At 38.4% G+C, this 23,763-nt stretch overlaps 1 protein-coding gene across 13 annotated transcripts in view; it reads left to right on the top strand.

The window, feature by feature from the left end:
* Positions 1-17,761, top strand: part of nbeaa (neurobeachin a) — a 130,511-nt gene extending 112,750 nt beyond the window's left edge. For 10 of the 13 annotated variants that reach the window (XM_089126461.1, XM_039676870.2, XM_089126460.1 and 7 more), the window contains 24 exons: positions 1,828-1,889; positions 3,208-3,272; positions 3,450-3,558; positions 3,655-3,821; positions 3,932-4,056; positions 4,485-4,631; positions 5,485-5,621; positions 5,994-6,111; positions 6,228-6,330; positions 6,452-6,567; positions 6,687-6,799; positions 8,259-8,399; positions 8,502-8,621; positions 8,699-8,851; positions 9,036-9,203; positions 10,202-10,291; positions 10,710-10,902; positions 10,982-11,053; positions 12,207-12,362; positions 12,435-12,605; positions 12,781-12,882; positions 14,205-14,401; positions 14,481-14,632; positions 15,986-17,761. In XM_089126461.1, coding sequence (XP_088982587.1) covers positions 1,828-1,889; positions 3,208-3,272; positions 3,450-3,558; positions 3,655-3,821; positions 3,932-4,056; positions 4,485-4,631; positions 5,485-5,621; positions 5,994-6,111; positions 6,228-6,330; positions 6,452-6,567; positions 6,687-6,799; positions 8,259-8,399; positions 8,502-8,621; positions 8,699-8,851; positions 9,036-9,203; positions 10,202-10,291; positions 10,710-10,902; positions 10,982-11,053; positions 12,207-12,362; positions 12,435-12,605; positions 12,781-12,882; positions 14,205-14,401; positions 14,481-14,632; positions 15,986-16,076 — 3,068 coding nt within the window. In that variant the 3' untranslated portion in view covers positions 16,077-17,761. The remainder of the gene's footprint in view (positions 1-1,827; positions 1,890-3,207; positions 3,273-3,449; positions 3,559-3,654; positions 3,822-3,931; positions 4,057-4,484; positions 4,632-5,484; positions 5,622-5,993; positions 6,112-6,227; positions 6,331-6,451; positions 6,568-6,686; positions 6,800-8,258; positions 8,400-8,501; positions 8,622-8,698; positions 8,852-9,035; positions 9,204-10,201; positions 10,292-10,709; positions 10,903-10,981; positions 11,054-12,206; positions 12,363-12,434; positions 12,606-12,780; positions 12,883-14,204; positions 14,402-14,480; positions 14,633-15,985) is intronic. The other 3 variants (XM_089126462.1, XM_039676875.2, XM_039676867.2) reach the window with 1 other exon arrangement.
* The last annotated feature ends 6,002 nt before the right edge of the window (positions 17,762-23,763 follow it).

Below are 23,763 nucleotides of genomic sequence, written 5' to 3'. Positions count from 1 at the left end.
GCAATAATGATTTATAATATGTACATTTTTCATTGGCCTCAAAACAAAAACATGCATTTTCAAATTAAATTGTATAATGCATAATACAAATTCAATTCAAGTCAATTTGTTAATTTTAGTTAACATAATAAAAAAACACTCCTTATGCAATTATTAAAGATGCAGTCCTGTTCGAAACTACTTTACGATACAGCACAGCATGGATGAACACAATGTTTGAGGAGACTGTGAGGCTGTCGGTCGCCGCCGGTCTGGATACTGACATTCAGAATCACAGATTATTCTTTTTGGAAGTATGACCAACGTAAGAATTTTGACCGGAAAATGTCATCTGAACTAGTAAGAAACATTCACATTTGTTCTGGTTCTGAAATTGCAGTAAATCACGCTGATTAAATCTAACAATCGCTTATGCGTTATCATATCACGCAAAACCGTGCAAATTATACTATTTTGTTCTCAAATTGTTAATGTTAACACCGTCAACATTGCGTGACTACATGTAATGCCCTTCCGATTTGTTTCCGCATGGGTCCGGTGTCAGTCTCTTTTTCAGTAGCCACTCCGAAGTCTGAACGACGTTTTCAGACTTCGGAGTGGCTACTGATACGATATTCTCTCAAATATGTATTTTAGATCATTTTTATGCTACGGACTGCAGCTTTAATCTTAGGCCATATCAATTTCAACATTGGGGCTCGGCAAACATTTTTTTTTCCCCTGATTGATCGTTTTTTAAATTGTGGATTAATTCGATTTCGATATTGATCCTCAAAAGCCACAAATCTATATTTTTTCCTTATGTATTTCTGCAAACATTAAACATAATATGATTGACGTTAATCTTATGACTAGTCTTCTCCACTAGATGTCATCCTCTTATTTACCGTACACTATATTACAGTGGGACCCATTCATTCAGTGCTTAACATGGCGAATGTAATGCGCCTTTCATCATATATATATAATTAACTAAATGTTTATGCAGCAAGTTGCGGTGTACCTAAATTCAACCTTTTTTCAGTTGAATTAAATTTTTAAATTGTGAAAATAGGTGTTTTCTTCTTTTAAGCAACATTTTATGTCAGAAAATTATATATTTCTGTTTGTCATTACGCATTTTCTTAACAGCAAAATATATGCAACAAACAAAGAATTGTTTTCAATTTGCAATAAGAGCTGCCGCAGTATGGCAAGTGATAATTCCGTCAAAAAGACAAAAACGTCCTCACTCCAGGCCATCTTTATTGTTGAGTCCTGAGAGGGCGCCCTCTCTTCATTTCGTCCGAAATCAACGGAAGCCCTAAATCTGAAACTCAAGATCTAGAGTGATTCACTTTTGCTTCTTGTTCCACACTGTCTTTTGTCTCTTGATATTTCCTTCCTCTCCTCCCGTCCCGCCCCGTCCTCTCCACTCCTCTCCTCCCCCTTTATTGAATCCTCCCCCTCCCTGTTGTCCTGTCAGGCTTTAATGTCTGTGCTCTCACCTTGTCTTGACCTCTTCACAGTTTAATGTTTGTCTGTATTTGTTGTCTAATGAAAGCAGAACTATGTGTTAATTAGAAAATATATCAGATGTATCACTTTAAAGTTTTAAACCAACTAAAATAGTGTCCTTTTATGTTACACACATGTACAGTGGTGTTCAAAGGTCTGCACTGATATCTGGGATTTAAAATTCAATTTAAACCTAGAAATACACCTTTAGGATTTTTTTTATTTTTTTTTTGCATTTTTGCACATTTGGTCTCTCCTTTGGAACCCACTGAGATATACTCTTAGGCATATGCATGCTAAAATCTGTTTTCTGTCAATGCACTGCTACAGGTTTAGTTTGTATGAAGTCCAGCACATCAGTAGTGGAGCTTGTCATGCTGTTGTGCTCACAGGTGAGATTTCTCTCTTTATTCTCTCCTATTATTTAATTTATACAGTACTTCCTTTTATTCTTCAGACTTAAGTCCACCAAAGAGCCACTAACTTTCACTATTTTCTATCACCACTACATGATTAATACAGCACAGGTTACATTCAAATCTCAAATAAAACAAAGTACATTTCAACAGCTTCAAATCTTGGAAAGGCTCACATGAGCCTCATTTGAAGCTGTCTTTGAGCTGGACCGAAACAGGATCTGATTTCAGACCCACCCTACAGCATGCAGTCAGCGCAGGAATCACTGCATGCTGTTAAACCAGACCCATTAGCTTACATTTCTGCATTTAGGAGGCGCTTTTATCCAAAACAACTCACATTTCTTTCAGTTTGTACATTTTAGCAGTTCATGCATTCCCTTGGAATCGAACCCAAGACCTTTACTAGCACTATGCTTTTCCGTCTGAGCTGCTTTAGCTTCCAAAGACACCTCTAAACTTCAAGTGTTAAGCATCCCTGTTGTTTTTATGTGGAATATGCGTAACTAACAGTGTTTGAAATGATTTAGTGTTTAGAAGTGAAGAATTTTCACTTACCTTTAAAACACTCCATGGAAATCCACTGCGCTCCATACTTGCCGTCAATCTAAATGAGAAATTTCACTTTTCTTATCTCTACAAAAAACAAAATGATGTCACAGCTACATCTGGGTGTCAGATTCTAATACTAGGAACCCTAATGAACCTCTGAACTCTCCTACAAGATCTCGATATCTGACTACAGCATCTCAGCAGGCTTCCTCTGCCTTCAAAGTTGGAGGTTTAGGGTGTAGCAGTGGCCCATGCGATGTTTGATGCCCTCTCCCCTCCCTCTCCTCCATTTCCCGTCATCACTCCATCAGCACATATAGTATTACTGAAGCTCCAGGCCCTCCATTAGTGGCTCAGGGGACGAAACTGTACCCTAAATATTGATTGGCAGGAAGCAGAAGGTAATGGGAGCTGACTGTGGTGTGTCCTTCTAGAAGCATCTGCAGCTCATGCTAAGTGCATTCTCCCTCTCTTTCTCAATAATCACTCTCTTATGTGGCAAAGAGCCAATCAGGAAAGATCATCAGTACGTCTCTTCAGCAACCACATCAGGCATCTATATCATCCACATCCAAAAAAGACAAACAATGTCTTTTTTTATCATAAAAATATGCACAAATCAGTTGAATTTGAGCAATTTATACGTTGCGTATTTAGAATTTCAGGAATGCATTTTGGCTTTTAGCACAATTCTTTTTTTTATTTACAGTAGCTCCATAATGGTTATTTTGTGTTGTTTCAGGAATGGCAGAACTCAATACAGAAAAACGCAGGACTTGCGTTCATTGAACTTATTAATGAGGGGCGGTAAGTGTTTTAAAAAATAATTTTAAAGTCATATTTTATACCAAAAACAATGTACACTTCTTCCATTCTCCTGATATTGGAAGGAGATGCTCATTATGCAAAATAAGAGTATTCGTTTTTGTTTGTGCTTTCAGAATGAAGGCTATCGGTGTCATTTAAAGTGTTTTTTCGTTTCAGGCTTCTGTGTCACGCCATGAAGGATCACATTGTCCGTGTCGCCAACGAGGCTGAGTTTATCCTCAACAGGCAGAGAGCAGAAGATGTTCACAAACATGCCGAGTTTGAGGTCAGTCAGTCTATGTGGATCACTGTGCCATGGGTTCATTAGCTCATCATACATGAAGTGCAAAAGGGACTCATTTCCTTTGCTCTTCCTCAATAGTCCAACTGTGCCCAGTACGCTGCAGACAGGAGGGAAGAGGAGAAGATGTGTGATCACCTGATCAGTGCCGCCAAGCACAGAGATCACGTGACTGCAAACCAGCTGAAACAGAAGATCCTCAACATTCTGACCAATAAACATGGAGCGTGGGGAACCATGTCACAGAGGTTCACAATCTCAGTTTCCTGTTAATCTTTACTTCTGGAGTTTCTGTTTCCTTTTTTCTGGCCATTCACCACCTCTTATTCTCTCTTTCTCTCTCTCTTTACCACCTCAGTCAGCTGCATGATTTCTGGCGTTTGGACTACTGGGAGGATGACTTGCGCAGGAGGCGGAGATTCGTACGCAATGCCTTTGGCTCCACCCACCCGGACGTGGCTCTCAAATCTCTGGAGGAATACGGTCAGCCACAACACATCCTTAACCCTCAATTTAATTTACAGTGTCCAAATATGTCACTTCTACTATGATCATAGACATTCAAATGTAGTGATGTGTGTCCAAACATTACTATAGTACTTTTATTTAATTTTATTTAGAAAGAAAAATTATTTTAAAACGTTCTTGATAGAAAAAAAAATATATTTGTTTTATGTTTTTAATCTAGACTTTTTTTTTAAGAAACTGTCTGATATTATCATAGATTTATGAAATGAGAAATTAAAGTAAAAAAATCAAGCATCATGCTATTTAAATAAATTAAATGTTTGTATTTAACATTATAATTTGTAGCTTATTTTTAATTTGTAGCTCACTTTTTTTTTTTAACTATATGTGTAAATAAACATAAAAAACAGATAAAATGTCATTTATTTCTTTCTTTTGTAAAGGCCCTGAGGAGGAAGAAGGCATGAAGTCCAAGAAGTCGTTCCGCAATCATTCGGTGGTCAGTCAGAACCCAGAGACGGAGCTGATGCTGGAAGGAGATGATGATGCCGTCAGTCTGCTGCAAGAGAAAGAGATTGACAACCTTGCAGGTATTCAGCACAAGCTTCCTCCTCAAATCCTAGAGTAAAGGTGCCATAGCACAGCTAAACAAATGAGTGCTAAAGGCCAGCCTGCACCAACAGCGCCGCTCCAGCTGTTTATGTGGAAACCATGTCTTGTTAATGCATGTGCTAATGTGTTCACATGTACTTTATTCCTAGTGGCTTTTCGTCCGAGGGTGTTTATCTCAAGAGGCAAGTTTGGTCTTTCAGTAAACGAGTATGCTAATTATACTCAGCCCCTATACAGCCCCTCCGCCTTTTGATGCAGATCTCCACTGAATCCGCTCAAGAGTGTGATCATGAGCTTAAGTGCTACATCTGATTTTGACATTGAATGTCTGAATCACTAAATTAACCAATTAACCAACGCTTATCAAATTAGCCACTTATCTTAATGAGCCGTTGACTGTATTTAACGTATTATGGCAATTTAATCATTATTTAATTAAACGAATAAGCTTGTTTTTACACAATACTTTCTTAGTTGGATCATAGAGGTCTTAATGTGAAAAATGTGGGTTAAAATGCGAATGTTTTTGATCATGTGATCTCATATTTTCACCTAAGCTATGTGCCAAATATCTAAGCTGTTGAAAAATAACATATTGATAACAGAAATCAGCTGATGGCGCCATTGAAAAGACCATTAATGCTGAAAGACACTTTTTAACACTAGAGGATGTTGTTACGGCATCAAACCGATCTAGATCTAAAAACTTTGCTGGTTTTATTAAGCAAAGAACTTTTATGAAGTTATTGGAAAATCTAACCATAATCACTAATCCAGGACTCAGGACTTTTAAATGTAGAATTTCTCATTGTGTGGCATGGTTTCTTTCAGGTCCGGTGGTTTTGAGCACGCCGGCCCAGCTCGTTGCTCCCGTGATTGTTGCTAGAGGGACGTTGTCAATCACCACAACCGAGATCTATTTTGAGGTGGACGAGGATGATCCAACTTTCAAAAAGATTGATGCAAATGTATGTGCCACTGCCAACGTCACCCTATGAGTTATAGCCTCATTTTTTATTTGGTAACGCTTCCTTTTACAGTCCAGTTACCCATGTAAATACTATGTACTTATTTTAGTAACTACAATTACTGGGTAATAACTAATACTAACCCTGAACCTACCCCTGTTCCATGTACTTACCTTATATTAGCCAGTACTTTCTAGGTAAGTCCTGTACTGTAAAAGGATGCGGTACCTTTTATTTCACACAGAATTATTGAAGATTTTATCAGTTGACATGAATATTATCCAGTCAGAATTTCAGGATCATCCATTGCTATGGTTTCAAACGCTGTCTTCTTTGCTATTGTATCTAATGCTGTGCTTGTGTGTTTGTCAGGTGTTGGCGTATACCGAGGGTCTGCATGGGAAATGGATGTTCAGTGAGATCAGAGCAGTTTTTTCCAGACGCTACCTTCTCCAAAACACTGGATTAGAGGTCTTCATGGCCAACAGGAGTAAGGCGTCAACATGCCAAACGGCAAAGTCAAATTGCTGTTTAATTCAAGTTGTTTTTTGTTTTTTTTAAATAAAAATAAAAATAAAGTTGTTTTTCATCCTATCATTTCCACAGCATCCGTCATGTTCAACTTCCCAGATCAGGCCACAGTAAAGAAGGTAGTGTACAGTTTACCTCGGGTCGGCGTTGGCACCAGCTATGGCCTCCCTCAGGCAAGGTAAGGTCTTTGATGTTGTCTTTTCAATATTGAAACTGGTTCTGTATATGAGATCTGTTTACTAAACATTTAACTAATAGTAAATGTGCTGATTGTCCTTGTTCTGCTGTTTCTCCCATAGACGGATCTCTCTGGCGACGCCAAGACAGCTCTTTAAATCATCTAATATGACTCAGAGATGGCAGCGGAGGGAAATTTCTAATTTTGAGTATCTCATGTTCCTCAACACTATTGCAGGTACGATTGTTATTTTCTGCGCAAATACGTTTCCTACAGTTGCATCTAATATTTTCATATAATAAATGTAATAAGTTACCTGTTCTCACACAGCATACCCGGTTGTTGTATGTTTGCAGGGAGGACCTATAATGATCTGAACCAGTATCCTGTCTTCCCCTGGGTCCTGACTAACTATGAGTCAGAGGACCTGGATCTCACCTTGCCTGGGAATTTCCGGGATCTCTCAAAGGTGTGCCACTTTCGTCTTTTACCGGAACTCATTTAAAGCTACAGAATTCACCCAGAATTTAGTATGAATCGTAAAAAAAATGTTTTAGTCATTTTGATTTTATTTTATTTAAATGGTATATAATTATATATACACTACTGTTCAAAAGTTGGGATGCTTTGAAAGATCAAGGCTGCATTTATTTATTTTTTAAATACAGTCAAAAACAGTACTTTTGTGAAATATTATTACAATCTAAAATAACTGTTATAGTTTAAAATATATATTTATTATAACATATTTAAAACTCCGTGCTCACCAAGGCTGCCTTTGATCACAAATACAATAAAAACAGTAATATTGTACAATATTATTTCAATTTAAAATAACTTTATTTTCATAATATTTCATATGTAATTTATCCCTATGATGGCAAAGCTGTTTTTTTTTAGCATCATTACTCCAGTCTTGTGTCACATGATCCTTCAGAAATCATTCTAGGATCTTGATTTGCTCAAGAAACATTTATGATTATTATCAATGTTGAAAACATTTGTGTTGCTCAATATTTTTGTGGAAACCATGATACTTTTTATAGGATTTAAAAGATAAAAAGGATGGCATTTATTTAAAAATAAAATTTAAAAACAAATAAAATGTAAAAAAAAATACAAATTTGTCGTAACGTTATAAATGACCTTACCATCACTTTTGATCGAGTTAATGCATCCTTGATAAATAGAAGTTTTCACTTAAAAAAATTATTGACTAACATTGTTAACATTTAATCGTTGTGTACATAAAATAAATAAAAAGCTCACCAAAATTGGACAGTTGAAGATTGCAAAAATGTTGCCTGGTCTGATGAGTCTCGATTTCTGTTGAGACATTCAGATGGTAGAGTCAGAATTTGGCGTAAACAGAATGAGATCATGCCTTGTTCCCACTGTGCAGGCTGGTGGTGGTGGTGTAATGGTGTGGAGGATGTTTTCTTGGCACACTTTAGGCCCCTTAGTGCCAATTTTGGCATCGTTTAAATGCCACGGCCTACCTGAGCATTGTTTCTGACCATGTCCATGTCCTCTGATGGCTACTTCCAGCAGGATAATGCACCATGTCACAAAGCTCGAATCATTTCAAATTGGTTTCTTGAACATGTCAATGAGTTGACTGTACTAAAACGGCCCCCACAGTCACCAGATCTCAACCCAATAGAGCATCTTTGGGATGTGGTGGAGCCTGGATGTGCATCCCACAAATCTCCATCAACTGCAAGATGCTATCCTATCAATATGGGCCGACATTTCTAAAGAATGCTTTCAGCACCTTGTTGAATCAAAGCCACGTAGAATTAAGGCAGTTCTGAAGGGGAAAGTATTAGTATGGTGTTCCTAATAATCCTTTAGGTGGGTGTATATATTTATTAGTCAATTGGTTTGTACAATAACATAATTCCTTTCTCTCTTTCCTGTTAATGTAGCCAATCGGAGCTCTGAATCCAAAGCGAGCCGTGTTCTATGCCGAGCGCTATGAGACATGGGAGGACGACGGATCTCCGCCCCATCATTACACATCCCTCTACTCCACCGCGGCGTCCACCCTCTTCTGGCTCCTCAGGATAGTGAGTCCTCACTTTTGTTTATTTTCATTGTATTGTCTCCCGTAACCTCAAAAACTTGATGGTTTTAACAAAAAGCTCTAACCCACTTTCTCAATCTCACAGGAACCCTTCACCACATTTTCCTTGAATTGCAACGACAACAAGTTCGACCATCCTGACCGGACGTTTTCTGGCATCGCGCGCTCCTGGCGAAGTTGCCAGAGGGACACGTCTGACGTTCGGGTGAGCTAAAGTGTGTTAGGTGCTGTAACTGATTGTGTTTCTGTGCCGTGAAGTCAACATGTTTGTTTGTACGACAGGAATTGATCCCCGAGTTCTACTACCTCCCTGAGATGTTTGTGAACAGCAGCGAATATGACCTGGGGCTGAGAGAGGACAGGACGGCCGTGTGTGACGTGGAACTACCAGTCTGGGCCAAAAAACCAGAGGATTTTGTTCGCATCAACAGGATGGTGAGGGATGGAAAGATTGTGTGTGCATCTAAGCACTTTTATTGTCAAGAATTAAAGGCCAATTCCCCGACTGGAGCAGCTCTAGATAAACATTGAACCTCATGAAGCCTTTACAAGGCTAGTAATTTCTTTTTGAAGCCCTGATTGTTCCCCGTATTAACCCTGTTGTCCTCTGCCGTGTCAGGCGCTGGAGAGTGAATTTGTGTCCTGTCAGTTGCACCAGTGGATCGATCTCATCTTCGGCTACAAGCAGAAAGGCCCGGAGGCCATAAGGGCTCTCAACGTTTTCCATTACTTGTCTTACGAGGGCTCCGTGAACTTGGACACCATCACAGACCCTCAGCTCAGAGAGGTAAGACCCCTCGTCTCAGAGGTCAGTGAGCATTGATTCAGCCGAGGGTGCTGATATATACGAACTTGTTCTACGGCTGTGACTCACATTAAGCTGTTTTAAATGGGTTTCTATTAGACATTTAACAGTATTGTTTGTTTTTTTCTTCTGAAATATAGTGATTTTGCCAATAGAGATTTATTATTTATTTTATTTATTTTATTTTAACATTTTTAACAATCATGAAATGTAAAACTGACTTTTATTTTAGTTAAAATAGTCAAAATAAATAGGACAACAAAAACATTACATTTTACAATAGCATAAACATTAAATATTACTAGTGCTGTCAAATTGGTTAATTATATTTACATAATATTTGTGTGTATATGAATTATTATTTTTTATATATTATATGTATTTTAATATATAAATTAAAACTGTGTGTGTGTGTGTTATTTATAAATATAATAACATATATATACACACATACACATAAATATTATGTAAACCAAAACTTTTATGTTAGATGCAAATAATTGTGATTTAATAGATTTGACAGCACTAAATATTACATATTCAGTAATTTAGTAATAATAATTTAAATGCTTAGTGGTAATAATCTTGTTTTTTAACATCTAAAAAAAATCTAATAATTTGTTAAGCAATTCTTATAAAATTCAAATATTGTGTTGTTATGAAACTACTATTATTAAACAAATTAAAATATATTTATTTATTTAAATAAATAAATAAATAATTTACCTGTGAACACCATTGTTTCCTGTTTATCAAACCAAAGCGCAGTGCTGCTGTTATTCATCAGTAGACCTGATATTGGAACCGAAAAAACGGATGAATCTTGATCATCAGTCTTTAATGTCAAAAACTTTCTCTCCTCCATCCAAAATGAGTGATTATGTATTTGATTTCTAAACGCAGCATGCTAACAGCTGTGCTCGGCTCGTCTGATGTCTGTCAACTAAAGATCTGACGGCTTGTTTTGTGTCTCTCCGTAGTCCACGGAGGCTCAGATTCAGTCGTTTGGACAGGCTCCGTCACAGCTGCTGATAGAGCCTCACCCTCCACGCAGCTCCGCCATGCACCTGGTGAGATCTATATTACATCTCTTTTATCAGTTATCTATATTACATCTCTTTCAAAAAGATCAATATTGTCTCTTGTTCATTTATTACATCTTTAATCATGATATCATGTAGCTATTTTTATCTAGTTGCGATACACCTCATACACGAAACGCTAATCACATAAAGTTGCAAGAGATGTATCACACGGGGTTTTACACCTAGCGAGGCTGCCTAGGGTTGGCTGTTATACACATCACCCGAACTCCTCCCCTTCCTGACAGTCCCTGAACTATATCCTTACCCAGAATCCCGTCCTGTGCTTTTTGTTTGCTCCATTGTATTTTACCTTTCTAATTCCCTGTCCCTTCCTCTCTCCTTTTACTTCCCTATTCCTCCTCTTCTTCTTCCTCCCTCCCTCTTTCTCTCTTCTGCTCATCAGTGTTTCCTTCCTCAGAGTCCTCTGATGTTCAAGGACCAGATGCAGCAAGATGTAATCATGGTGCTAAAATTCCCATCCAACTCTCCCGTCACGCACGTGGCGGCCAACACGCTGCCTCACCTCAGCATCCCCGCTGCGGTCACGGTCACGTGCAGCCGGCTGTTCGCCGTCAACCGCTGGCACAACACAGTTGGTGAGTCGCAGACTCGCAACACTTCGTTTAAGGTCTCTGTTATTGTGTTTGCTCAAGATTAATGGTGTGTTTTGTCCAGGTCTCAGAGGTGCTCCGGGATATTCTTTAGAACAGGCTCATCACCTCCCGATTGAGATGGACTCTCTGATTGGTGAGTTTCTCAGGTCATGTGTCCATGTGTTTTTACCTAGGGACAGTTCTGAAAAGCGTGTCTTTAACCCTTGTGCTGCATTAGATTTTTAACACCGTTGAGTGCATTAAGGACCAAAAATGGCCACATATTAAACTAAAATATTATATATTATTATTATTTTCCACTTTTACCAAGTTAAATCTTTTAACCAGCATCAGTCCTCATCATAACTACCAAAAATGTATTCAATTTCAGGATTTTAACCCTTTAATTACCAGTTTTGTTTGCGAAACCATCGATTTGTATAAGAGGAAAAAACAAAAACAAAAAATTCAATTATTTTCAATAAACTAAATGCAAAGAGAAAACTTTAGATTTGGATTATCACAGTCCCACTTTGCAAAAAATCCCACTTAGCGTGTTGGAGACCAAAAATGGCCACCTATTAAACATTGCCTATTGCCTAAAATAAGGTGCATTTCCACCCATAGGGAATAAATATGTAGTGACGTCATCTGGTGGAATACACTATATAATGCAAATATAATGCTTTTGCTTCAAAATGAAAGGATGTTTGTGCAAAAATCATGTTTCATGTATTACTGACAGCCTCAGATTTAAACAACGTTTTAATGGGTTTCAATGGGCCATTTTTGGTCTTTATGGTGCTGAGTGTTACTATTTGATCTACACAGTGTGTGTTATACATATTTTGCAAAATGGGATCACATTTTTTACATGTATCCAAAAAGTCACAATTTTGCCAAATTTCATACCATTTGCATTAAAACAGCCAAAATGGTCAAAGAAATTAAACTGCAAAAGACCAAAAATGTCCCTAATGCAGCATAAGGGTTAAACCAAAGACTGCTCATAATATACTCATACGCAACTCACATGCAACACGCAATGTGGCGGAATAGAAGCTCCAGTTGCATATAAGCTTGAAATAGCATAACAACATTTATGTGACAGTTTGTAACAGACTTTGTTGCTGATTTGAAACATGTCATTTAAATTTGACTGTGGCAAGCAGTTTTTGAGATTTCAGGATTTCTCCATTCAAAAATAGCTGCCCGGAGGTGTTGCAAATATGGCTGCCGAGTAAACCGATTTTCCTTGAAAGGGTCTTAACTCAAAATAATCATGCATGGTCTGTTTTCTTTCCCAGCCAATAACTCTGGCATTACTAAAAGGCAGATCACAGATCTGGTGGATCAAAGCATCCAGATCAACACGCACTGCTTTGTGGTGACAGCCGACAACCGTTACATCCTGGCGTGTGGTTTCTGGGACAAGAGTTTCCGTGTTTACTCCACCGAGACAGGTGCGTGTGTCTTTGGTGATTTCGTATGCCAAGTTTCATGAACATGTGCTGACCTGGTCACTCTTCATTCAGGGAAGCTCACTCAGATCGTGTTTGGCCACTGGGATGTGGTGACTTGTCTTGCGCGATCCGAGTCCTACATCGGGGGCGATTGCTACATCGTCTCCGGCTCACGAGACGCGACCCTTCTGCTGTGGTACTGGAGCGGGCGACACCACATCATCGGAGACAATCCCAACAACAGTGAGCGCAACTGAGCCAGTGCACATGATTAACAGAACTCCATGCTCAGGCTGCATTTGATCACAAACAGTCATGTTGTACAATGTTAATTTTATATTATTTTAAATGTGTACATTTCTGAAGGAGTGGATTTTTAAGAAAGCAGAACCTGACCGTGCGTGTCTGTGTATTGTAGGTGATTATCCAGCACCTAGAGCGGTTCTGACAGGCCATGACCATGAGGTGGTGTGTGTGTCAGTGTGTGCTGAACTGGGACTTGTCATCAGTGGGGCCAAAGGTCAGTCGGAGAGGAAGCTCAATATCTGAATAATAAGCTATTTTCAGACTAGTATTGGTTTGCAAGAGAATTCATATATAAACCATTGCAGGTAAGGTATTAAAGCAATCTCAACTCTTTCCCCGCCATTGACGGAATTTTACGGCTTTCCTTGATTTCACTGTAACAGATTGCAGAAGTGATGACGTCAATTTGTAGGACAACCCGAAAGTTAGCGGCGCATGTGTTCCCTCGATCGAAAAGCTTTGCATTTTCCCCATAGACTTTTGTAAGATCTGTGTTTAACAAAGAGTTGTGACCCTTACACGTTTTGTCTACCAAGATAATCTTCACAAGTTAATCCAAAATGTATACATTTTGAAGCCTTTATAAAGTTTTTAAAAACACAAGCAGACACAATAAAGTTTAAAAAAACCTCAAGCAGGTTATTATAACTGTGTTCTATGTCATAGATCAAAACTTGAAAAGGCTTTGTTCATCAGAGACCTTATTTCAGGCAATTTAGCAAAAAACCCATAGACTTTAGAGCGAGGAAACCACTATTACGCACCTTCTGAAAGAGAACTGAATTTGCCGATGAAAACACGTTCAAGGAAGATGCAGAAACAAGCATATGTAGTCAGACGCATGTGTAAAATAAAGCGATCATCAACATTAAACAGCATATAAATCAAAATTGCCTAATGTTACTGAATGAAATGTTGACCCAGGACAAACTGGGACTGTGAAGCTTTGGGTGTTCATGGACTCACTACTCATTCATCATATTCTGAATAGTCTTTGACAAAAATGTGATTTTTTTTTTTTTTTTTGCTTAAAATTCTACTTTTATTTTGAAACTTACTTAAGTGTAAATAAAAAGTGGATGACGAGCGCGAGACGCAGAAATGGATGCCAATAAGATTCTGAATGGAAAGTGAAAAAAACATTTACACAAAGCAAGCCGATCCACTATTGCATGTTGATAAGAGCATTAAAATGAGGAAAAAGAATGGGACAAAAAGAAATCGAGACATTTAGAATAGATAAAAATGTGCGATTAATTATGCAATTAAATATTGAAATCGTTTGACACCACTAATATATATCAGAGGGTCTGTTCTTTCTTTTGATATATTGCTCAGATTATTGTTCAGACATGCAGCAAAATATTCTGGAGGCCATGAAACTTGTGGAAATGATCAAAAACACTGGCAAGGAAAGAGTTAAAGATTTTTATTTAAGATTTGATTATTACTTTCTTATATCTTAATTATTTGAATGCCTGTGTTTGCGGTCTAATGACAGAATTGGTCTGTTCTTGTCGTTTTCTTGTTTTACAGAGGGGCCATGTTTGGTGCACACCATCACAGGGGATTTACTGCGGGCCCTGGAGGGCCCCGAGAACTGCCTCCAGCCCCGTCTGATCTCTGTGTCCAGCGAGGGCCACTGTATCATCTACTATGAGAGAGGACACTTCTGTAACTTCAGCATCAATGGAAAACTCCTGGCCCAGATGGAGATCAATGACTCCACACGCGTAAGAGGAGACACACAGAGACAAATACATGTTCACATGAAACCGTCTCCATATTTATCTTCACTTTATTTCCCCTCAGGCCATCCTGTTGAGCAGTGACGGTCAGAACTTGGTAACAGGAGGTGATAACGGTGTTGTTGAAGTCTGGCAGGCCTGTGACTTTAAGCAGCTGTATATTTACCCCGGATGTGATGCAGGCATCAGGGCTATGGACCTGTCACATGACCAGAGGTGAGCATACCTCAACTATGGGGATTAGGTTATTTTAAAGGGACACTCCACCCTTTCCATTGCTAGAAACCCAGTCATACTATTGAATGGTCGTGCAACACTCTCTCATTTTCCCCTGAGACGAGAGGAATCTGCTATTTACCTTTTTCACTTCCTCCTACAAAGATGCAAAAATCGTCATTTTACGTCATTGTAGGAGTTAGTGCAAACTGGGGGTTCGTGGACAAAAGCCCATATTAATAAGCTGCAATTGGGCTCATAATGGCCCCGAGGGATCTCAGGAGTTTGTGGGATGCCCACTCTCCTATATACTTGGTGGGGAGTGGGCCTTTTAGGACTACCCTCGATTTAATGGATCGTGACTTAATTTGCACGGGATAGGGGTTATTCGGACACCTCTAGTTGGGGTCTCTAGACCCTTCCAGAGCTGAAATATTGAGATCCCACGCACCATTAATGCCATTATAAATATCTCAATATCTCAGCTCTGGAAGGGTCTAGAGCCTCCATTTTTGCACTCAGGTCCAAGTCTCATGGCCCTCTATCAGAATCCAGAGTTTCAAGAAGATCAGAGAAACTAAAAAATTCGACCCGAAAAAAACTAGTGGTACCCCTTTCATTTTTTTTTTTCGGGGCGAGAAATGAAGTTTCTCCAATCTTCTCAAAACTCTGGATTCTGATAGAGGGCCATGAGACTTAGACCTGAGAGCAAAAATGGAGGCTCTAGACCCTTCCAGAGCTGAGATATTGAGATCCCACATAGCATTTATGCCATTATAAAAATAGTGGGTTCGTGGACGGTGGAATTATGGGACAGCGCTTGGTGCCACAGACTCAGGGGGCCCCTCTGAGTGCAGTAAAGTAGGTTTTTATCATGACAGGAACATTTAAATAAAATGTCCAAAAAATACACTACCCAAATCCACATTCAATAGATTGCAGACGGGATTCTGTCCATTTGCAGCTTATTGCATGAACGCTGGGGTTAGTTCTTTTCAAATATAGTGGGTTATTGGACAAACAGTGGGTTCGTGTGACGGGGGCGTGTCCGAGTACGCCCTGTCAAAGCGGTGGGCAGTCAGACAAACAGTGGGTTCGTGGGACGTTTCGAGGATGGCTCCACCGCGGGGGTCCCGTAACTGCGGGCTCCTCCCGAGGCCCGGGGGCGCCGTCGGCCGGTCCCCCAAAATAATTTCACATTCCTTCTACATAAATGACCCATTTTAAATACGCATTCATCTTTCCAGAGGTGGAGTGTCCCTTTAACAATCCAGTGCTTTTATAACATTCATGATCGATTTACTTATGGAAATGTATAATTTGAATGAATGTATTTCATATATATATTTGCAGGACTTTGATCACTGGGATGGCGTCGGGCAGCATTGTGGCGTTTAACATTGACTTCAATCGATGGCACTACGAACATCAGAACAGATACTGAGACAGGAGGAGAGAGGGACCTTGTTTAGGGCTCGCAGATGAAGGGTCGATTTCATTTCCTTCTAGACAGTTGATGGTGTGTCCCTGTAAGTTCAGGGTGGAGTCAAACCCAGATGAAAACACAAGACATATACTTAGACCTTTAGGGTTGTCCTTCACTCCCCACATACTATGACGAGTTGCCTAAAGTCCTTTTGTCTGCAAAGATCATCATACAGGATCGTAGCCAGGAGGACGGCAGGACTGGACGGACTGTAGCGCAGTTCCCGGCAGAAGAGGCTTTGAGATTTTTCGGGAGCGTTGAGGAGGGGGGGAGGGGTTCTGGGACGAGATTAAGACGCAACGGTGAACTTAATCTTTGTAAATACGAACTGCAATGGCGCAAGGGGATAAAAATCATACTTCCCGCTCGCTCTACATTACGGAAGATCCCATCACCTTTAATTTATTAATGACTTGCTGTAAGATATTGTGTAGTTCTAACGAAACGGTGATGATGATGATGATGATGAAGGCCTGCCGATTCACAGGGAGGAAGTGAACTGATCTGACGGGAAACAAGCTTCTCTTTCCTCTTTGTATATTTGGTAATTGTTTTGTCATATATGTAAATATTGTGATGGTTAGGAAAGCCAGGCATGTACGCGGGCCATAAAAAAAAATAAAGAGGAGAAAAAAAAGCAACAAAAAAAGAAAAAGAAACCCTCCCTCACTCACACGTTTCATTATTTACGAGAGAAAAAAAATATTAATGTTGAAGTTTTTGTATCAGACACTTTGCACCGGTAACATCCCATAATTTATCGACGTGTTAGGATTTTTTTGTTTGATTACGACCATATTTAGGCCCATTCTCCATTGTATAATTTGTGCATTGATGTTTGTTGTATTTGAATAATTAATATTATAATCATATGTGATGATTATGTTGTACAACCACAGCCACAGTAAGCAATATCCTTGTAGCCAAGAGTGACTGCGGAAACGCGGTTTAATACGATATTTGAAATCCGCACACACGCATACTGAGACGTTTTTTCTCCCCATCCCCCTCCTAAAAAGTGTGAAAGAAAATAGTGAGAAGGATATTTTTTTCAATCAGCAACACTACGATATTGAAATATAGTCGGTTTACTACAGAGGTGCAATTACTAGTCGGCTGGAAGCTTCAGAAATATGAAAATGAACAAATTATGCAAATGAATTTGTTGCTCTGCCTTGCCATTGGCCATCGGATGTGAATATAGATGAGACCGAGGCGCATAAACAACATGCAGGTCTGTCTCGGTGGAGGTGTGTGGTCAGTACTGTATATTTGATTTGATTTGTACATTTGCTATATATCTTTTGTTAATTTATTTTGCAAGATGTATCTGATCCTGATGATTGCATATAATTTTAATTTATTACTTTATTTTATTTGTCTGCATCGTTTGTGGAGAGGAGAGGAATAGTCTATTGGCAGGAAGTAAATAGAGGATGATTTATTCGATTGATTCAGATGTAATTTTGAAATTCAGTCCCGACCTGCTGTTTCATGCATTTGCTGCAACTTGAATAAGCCAGAATCTCACAGGTGTCTCTTAAAATGTTTAAATATTAATTCATGCCAATATATAGATCAATAACTGTAAAATAAAATTGTTTCCTTTTTGTCGTATTTACAATAAAACAAGCCAAAACATCTTTTTGAAGAATTTGTATTTTTTTCTTTAAACGTTGACAGTGGTGTTTTTTTTATGATGGATGCGTTCAAAATGTCCGAAAAGAATACATACGATACACACATGCACAGATTGTTTATCTTTAATGGCATATAGTGATAATATTGATTACTGATTGTTTTGTTTGCTTAATCATCATCATTAATCTGTGTTCAAGAGTTTTAGCGAATTTCAAATATATTGAAACATATTTTATTGTTAAAATGAAATATTATGAATAATCAAAAGCTTATTTGTTAAAAAAATATATATAGGCTACATATCAACCGCTCAGCCTTTGATATTACAATTATTTGTATAAAATTAAATTACACAGACAGGGGAAATTTAAAAATGCACGTGTTACCCCTTTCGGTTTTTTTTTTTCGGGCGAAAATTGAAGTTTCTCCAATCTTCTCAAAACTCTGGATTCTGATAGAGGGCCATGAGACTTAAACCTGAGTGCAAAAATGGAGGCTCCAGACCCTTCCAGAGCTGAGATATCGAAACTCAAAATTTCGACCCGGAAAAAAAAACGACAGTGTTACCCCTTTCGTTTTTTTTTTTTTTCATTTTTTTGCGAAAAATTAAGTTTCTCCAATCTTCTCAAAACTCTGGATTATGATAGAGGGCTGTGAGACTTTGACCTGAGTGCAAAAATGGATGATCTAGACCCTTCCAGAGCTGAGATATCAAACTTCAAAATTTCGACCCGAAAAAAAAACGACAGTGTTACCCCTTTTGTTTTTTTTTCATTTTTGGGCGAAAAATTAAGTTTCTCCAATCTTCTCAAAACTCTGGATTATGATAGAGGGCTGTGAGACTTTGACCTGAGTGCAAAAATGGATGATCTAGACCCTTCCAGAGCTGAGATATCAAACTTCAAAATTTCGACCCGAAAAAAAAACGACAGTGTTACCCCTTTTGTTTTTTTTCATTTTTGGGCGAAAAATTAAGTTTCTCCAATCTTCTCAAAACTCTGGATTATGATAGAGGGCTGTGAGACTTTGACATGAGTGCAAAAATGGATGATCTAGACCCTTCCAGAGCTGAGATATCAAACTTCAAAATTTCGACCCGAAAAAAAAACGACAGTGTTACCCCTTTTGTTTTTTTTCATTTTTGGGCGAAAAATTAAGTTTCTCCAATCTTCTCAAAACTCTGGATTATGATAGAGGGCTGTGAGACTTTGACCTGAGTGCAAAAATGGATGATCTAGACCCTTCCAGAGCTGAGATATCGAAACTCAAAATTTCGACCCGAAAAAAAAACGACAGTGTTACCCCTTTTGTTTTTTTTCATTTTTGGGTGAAAAATTAAGTTTCTCCAATCTTCTCAAAACTCTGGATTATGATAGAGGGCTGTGAGACTTTGACCTGAGTGCAAAAATGGAGGCTCTAGACCCTTCCAGAGCTGAGATATCGAAACTCAAAATTTCGACCCGAAAAAAAAAACGACAGTGTTACCCCTTTTGTTTTTTTTCATTTTTGGGTGAAAAATTAAGTTTCTCCAATCTTCTCAAAACTCTGGATTATGATAGAGGGCTGTGAGACTTTGACCTGAGTGCAAAAATGGATGATCTAGACCCTTCCAGAGCTGAGATATCAAACTTCAAAATTTCGACCCGAAAAAAAAACGACAGTGTTACCCCTTTTGTTTTTTTTCATTTTTGGGCGAAAAATTAAGTTTCTCCAATCTTCTCAAAACTCTGGATTATGATAGAGGGCTGTGAGACTTTGACCTGAGTGCAAAAATGGATGATCTAGACCCTTCCAGAGCTGAGATATCGAAACTCAAAATTTCGACCCGAAAAAAAAACGACAGTGTTACCCCTTTTGTTTTTTTTCATTTTTGGGTGAAAAATTAAGTTTCTCCAATCTTCTCAAAACTCTGGATTATGATAGAGGGCTGTGAGACTTTGACCTGAGTGCAAAAATGGAGGCTCTAGACCCTTCCAGAGCTGAGATATCAAACTTCAAAATTTCGACCCGAAAAAAAAACGACAGTGTTACCCCTTTTGTTTTTTTTTCATTTTTGGGCGAAAAATTAAGTTTCTCCAATCTTCTCAAAACTCTGGATTATGATAGAGGGCTGTGAGACTTTGACATGAGTGCAAAAATGGATGATCTAGACCCTTCCAGAGCTGAGATATCAAACTTCAAAATTTCGACCCGAAAAAAAAACGACAGTGTTACCCCTTTTGTTTTTTTTCATTTTTGGGCGAAAAATTAACTTTCTCCAATCTTCTCAAAACTCTGGATTATGATAGAGGGCTGTGAGACTTTGACCTGAGTGCAAAAATGGATGATCTAGACCCTTCCAGAGCTGAGATATCAAACTTCAAAATTTCGACCCGAAAAAAAAACGACAGTGTTACCCCTTTTGTTTTTTTTCATTTTTGGGCGAAAAATTAAGTTTCTCCAATCTTCTCAAAACTCTGGATTATGATAGAGGGCTGTGAGACTTTGACATGAGTGCAAAAATGGATGATCTAGACCCTTCCAGAGCTGAGATATCAAACTTCAAAATTTCGACCCGAAAAAAAAACGACAGTGTTACCCCTTTTGTTTTTTTTTCATTTTTGGGCGAAAAATTAAGTTTCTCCAATCTTCTCAAAACTCTGGATTATGATAGAGGGCTGTGAGACTCTGACCTGAGTGCAAAAATGGATGATCTAGACCCTTCCAGAGCTGAGATATCAAACTTCAAAATTTCGACCCGAAAAAAAAACGACAGTGTTACCCCTTTTGTTTTTTTTCATTTTTGGGCGAAAAATTAAGTTTCTCCAATCTTCTCAAAACTCTGGATTATGATAGAGGGCTGTGAGACTTTGACCTGAGTGCAAAAATGGATGATCTAGACCCTTCCAGAGCTGAGATATCAAACTTCAAAATTTCGAGCCGAAAAAAAAACGACAGTGTTACCCCTTTTGTTTTTTTTTCATTTTTGGGCGAAAAATTAAGTTTCTCCAATCTTCTCAAAACTCTGGATTATGATAGAGGGCTGTGAGACTTTGACCTGAGTGCAAAAATGGATGATCTAGACCCTTCCAGAGCTGAGATATCGAAACTCAAAATTTCGACCCGAAAAAAAAACGACAGTGTTACCCCTTTTGTTTTTTTTCATTTTTGGGTGAAAAATTAAGTTTCTCCAATCTTCTCAAAACTCTGGATTATGATAGAGGGCTGTGAGACTTTGACCTGAGTGCAAAAATGGAGGCTCTAGACCCTTCCAGAGCTGAGATATCGAAACTCAAAATTTCGACCCGAAAAAAAAACGACAGTGTTACCCCTTTTGTTTTTTTTCATTTTTGGGCGAAAAATTAAGTTTCTCCAATCTTCTCAAAACTCTGGATTATGATAGAGGGCTGTGAGACTTTGACCTGAGTGCAAAAATGGATGATCTAGACCCTTCCAGAGCTGAGATATCGAAACTCAAAATTTCGACCCGAAAAAAAAAACGACAGTGTTACCCCTTTTGTTTTTTTTCATTTTTGGGCGAAAAATTAAGTTTCTCCAATCTTCTCAAAACTCTGGATTATGATAGAGGGCTGTGAGACTTTGACATGAGTGCAAAAATGGATGATCTAGACCCTTCCAGAGCTGAGATATCAAACTTCAAAATTTCGACCCGAAAAAAAAACGACAGTGTTACCCCTTTTGTTTTTTTTTCATTTTTGGGCGAAAAATTAAGTTTCTCCAATCTTCTCAAAACTCTGGATTATGATAGAGGGCTGTGAGACTTTGACCTGAGTGCAAAAATGGATGATCTAGACCCTTCCAGAGCTGAGATATCAAACTTCAAAATTTCGACCCGAAAAAAAAACGACAGTGTTACCCCTTTCGTTTTTTTTCATTTTTGGGCGAAAAATTAAGTTTCTCTGATCTTCTCAAAACTCTGGATTATGATAGAGGGCTGTGAGACTTTGACCTGAGTGCAAAAATGGATGATCTAGACCCTTCCAGAGCTGAGATATCAAACTTCAAAATTTTGACCCGAAAAAAAAACGACAGTGTTACCCCTTTTGTTTTTTTTCATTTTTGGGCGAAAAATTAAGTTTCTCCAATCTTCTCAAAACTCTGGATTATGATAGAGGGCTGTGAGACTTTGACCTGAGTGCAAAAATGGATGATCTAGACCCTTCCAGAGCTGAGATATCAAACTTCAAAATTTCGACCCGAAAAAAAAACGACAGTGTTACCCCTTTCGTTTTTTTTTTCATTTTTGAGCGAAAAATTAAGTTTCTCCAATCTTCTCAAAACTCTGGATTATGATAGAGGGCTGTGAGACTTTGACCTGAGTGCAAAAATGGATGATCTAGACCCTTCCAGAGCTGAGATATCAAACTTCAAAATTTCGACCCGAAAAAAAAACGACAGTGTTACCCCTTTCGTTTTTTTTTTCATTTTTGAGCGAAAAATTAAGTTTCTCCAATCTTCTCAAAACTCTGGATTATGATAGAGGGCTGTGAGACTTTGACCTGAGTGCAAAAATGGATGATCTAGACCCTTCCAGAGCTGAGATATCAAACTTCAAAATTTCGACCCGAAAAAAAAACGACAGTGTTACCCCTTTTGTTTTTTTTCATTTTTGGGCGAAAAATTAAGTTTCTCCAATCTTCTCAAAACTCTGGATTATGATAGAGGGCTGTGAGACTTTGACCTGAGTGCAAAAATGGATGATCTAGACCCTTCCAGAGCTGAGATATCAAACTTCAAAATTTCGACCCGAAAAAAAAACGACAGTGTTACCCCTTTTGTTTTTTTTCATTTTTGGGCGAAAAATTAAGTTTCTCCAATCTTCTCAAAACTCTGGATTATGATAGAGGGCTGTGAGACTTTGACCTGAGTGCAAAAATGGATGATCTAGACCCTTCCAGAGCTGAGATATCAAACTTCAAAATTTCGACCCGAAAAAAAAACGACAGTGTTACCCCTTTTGTTTTTTTTCATTTTTGGGCGAAAAATTAAGTTTCTCTGATCTTCTCAAAACTCTGGATTATGATAGAGGGCTGTGAGACTTTGACCTGAGTGCAAAAATGGAGGCTCTAGACCCTTCCAGAGCTGAGATATCGAAACTCAAAATTTCGACCCGAAAAAAAAACGACAGTGTTACCCCTTTTGTTTTTTTTCATTTTTGGGCGAAAAATTAAGTTTCTCCAATCTTCTCAAAACTCTGGATTATGATAGAGGGCTGTGAGACTTTGACCTGAGTGCAAAAATGGAGGCTCTAGACCCTTCCAGAGCTGAGATATCAAACTTCAAAATTTCGACCCGAAAAAAAAACGACAGTGTTACCCCTTTTGTTTTTTTTTTCATTTTTGGGCGAAAAATTAAGTTTCTCCAATCTTCTCAAAACTCTGGATTATGATAGAGGGCTGTGAGACTTTGACCTGAGTGCAAAAATGGAGGCTCTAGACCCTTCCAGAGCTGAGATATCAAACTTCAAAATTTCGACCCGAAAAAAAAACGACGGTGTTACCCCTTTTGTTTTTTTTTTCATTTTTGGGCGAAAAATTAAGTTTCTCCAATCTTCTCAAAACTCTGGATTATGATAGAGGGCTGTGAGACTTTGACCTGAGTGCAAAAATGGATGATCTAGACCCTTCCAGAGCTGAGATATCAAACTTCAAAATTTCGACCCGAAAAAAAACGACAGTGTTACCCCTTTTGTTTTTTTTCATTTTTGGGCGAAAAATTAAGTTTCTCCAATCTTCTCAAAACTCTGGATTATGATAGAGGGCTGTGAGACTTTGACCTGAGTGCAAAAATGGATGATCTAGACCCTTCCAGAGCTGAGATATCGAAACTCAAAATTTCGACCCGAAAAAAAACGACAGTGTTACCCCTTTTGTTTTTTTTTTCATTTTTGGGTGAAAAATTAAGTTTCTCCAATCTTCTCAAAACTCTGGATTATGATAGAGGGCTGTGAGACTTTGACCTGAGTGCAAAAATGGAGGCTCTAGACCCTTCCAGAGCTGAGATA

This window comes from Pimephales promelas, chromosome 23 (genome assembly GCF_988280905.1).
Source record: "Pimephales promelas chromosome 23, fPimPro1.hap1.1, whole genome shotgun sequence".
NCBI classification, from domain to species: Eukaryota; Metazoa; Chordata; class Actinopteri; order Cypriniformes; family Leuciscidae; genus Pimephales; species Pimephales promelas.
Note: the sequence above shows the minus strand (reverse complement) of the source record. Positions and strands in the feature narration are given on the sequence as shown.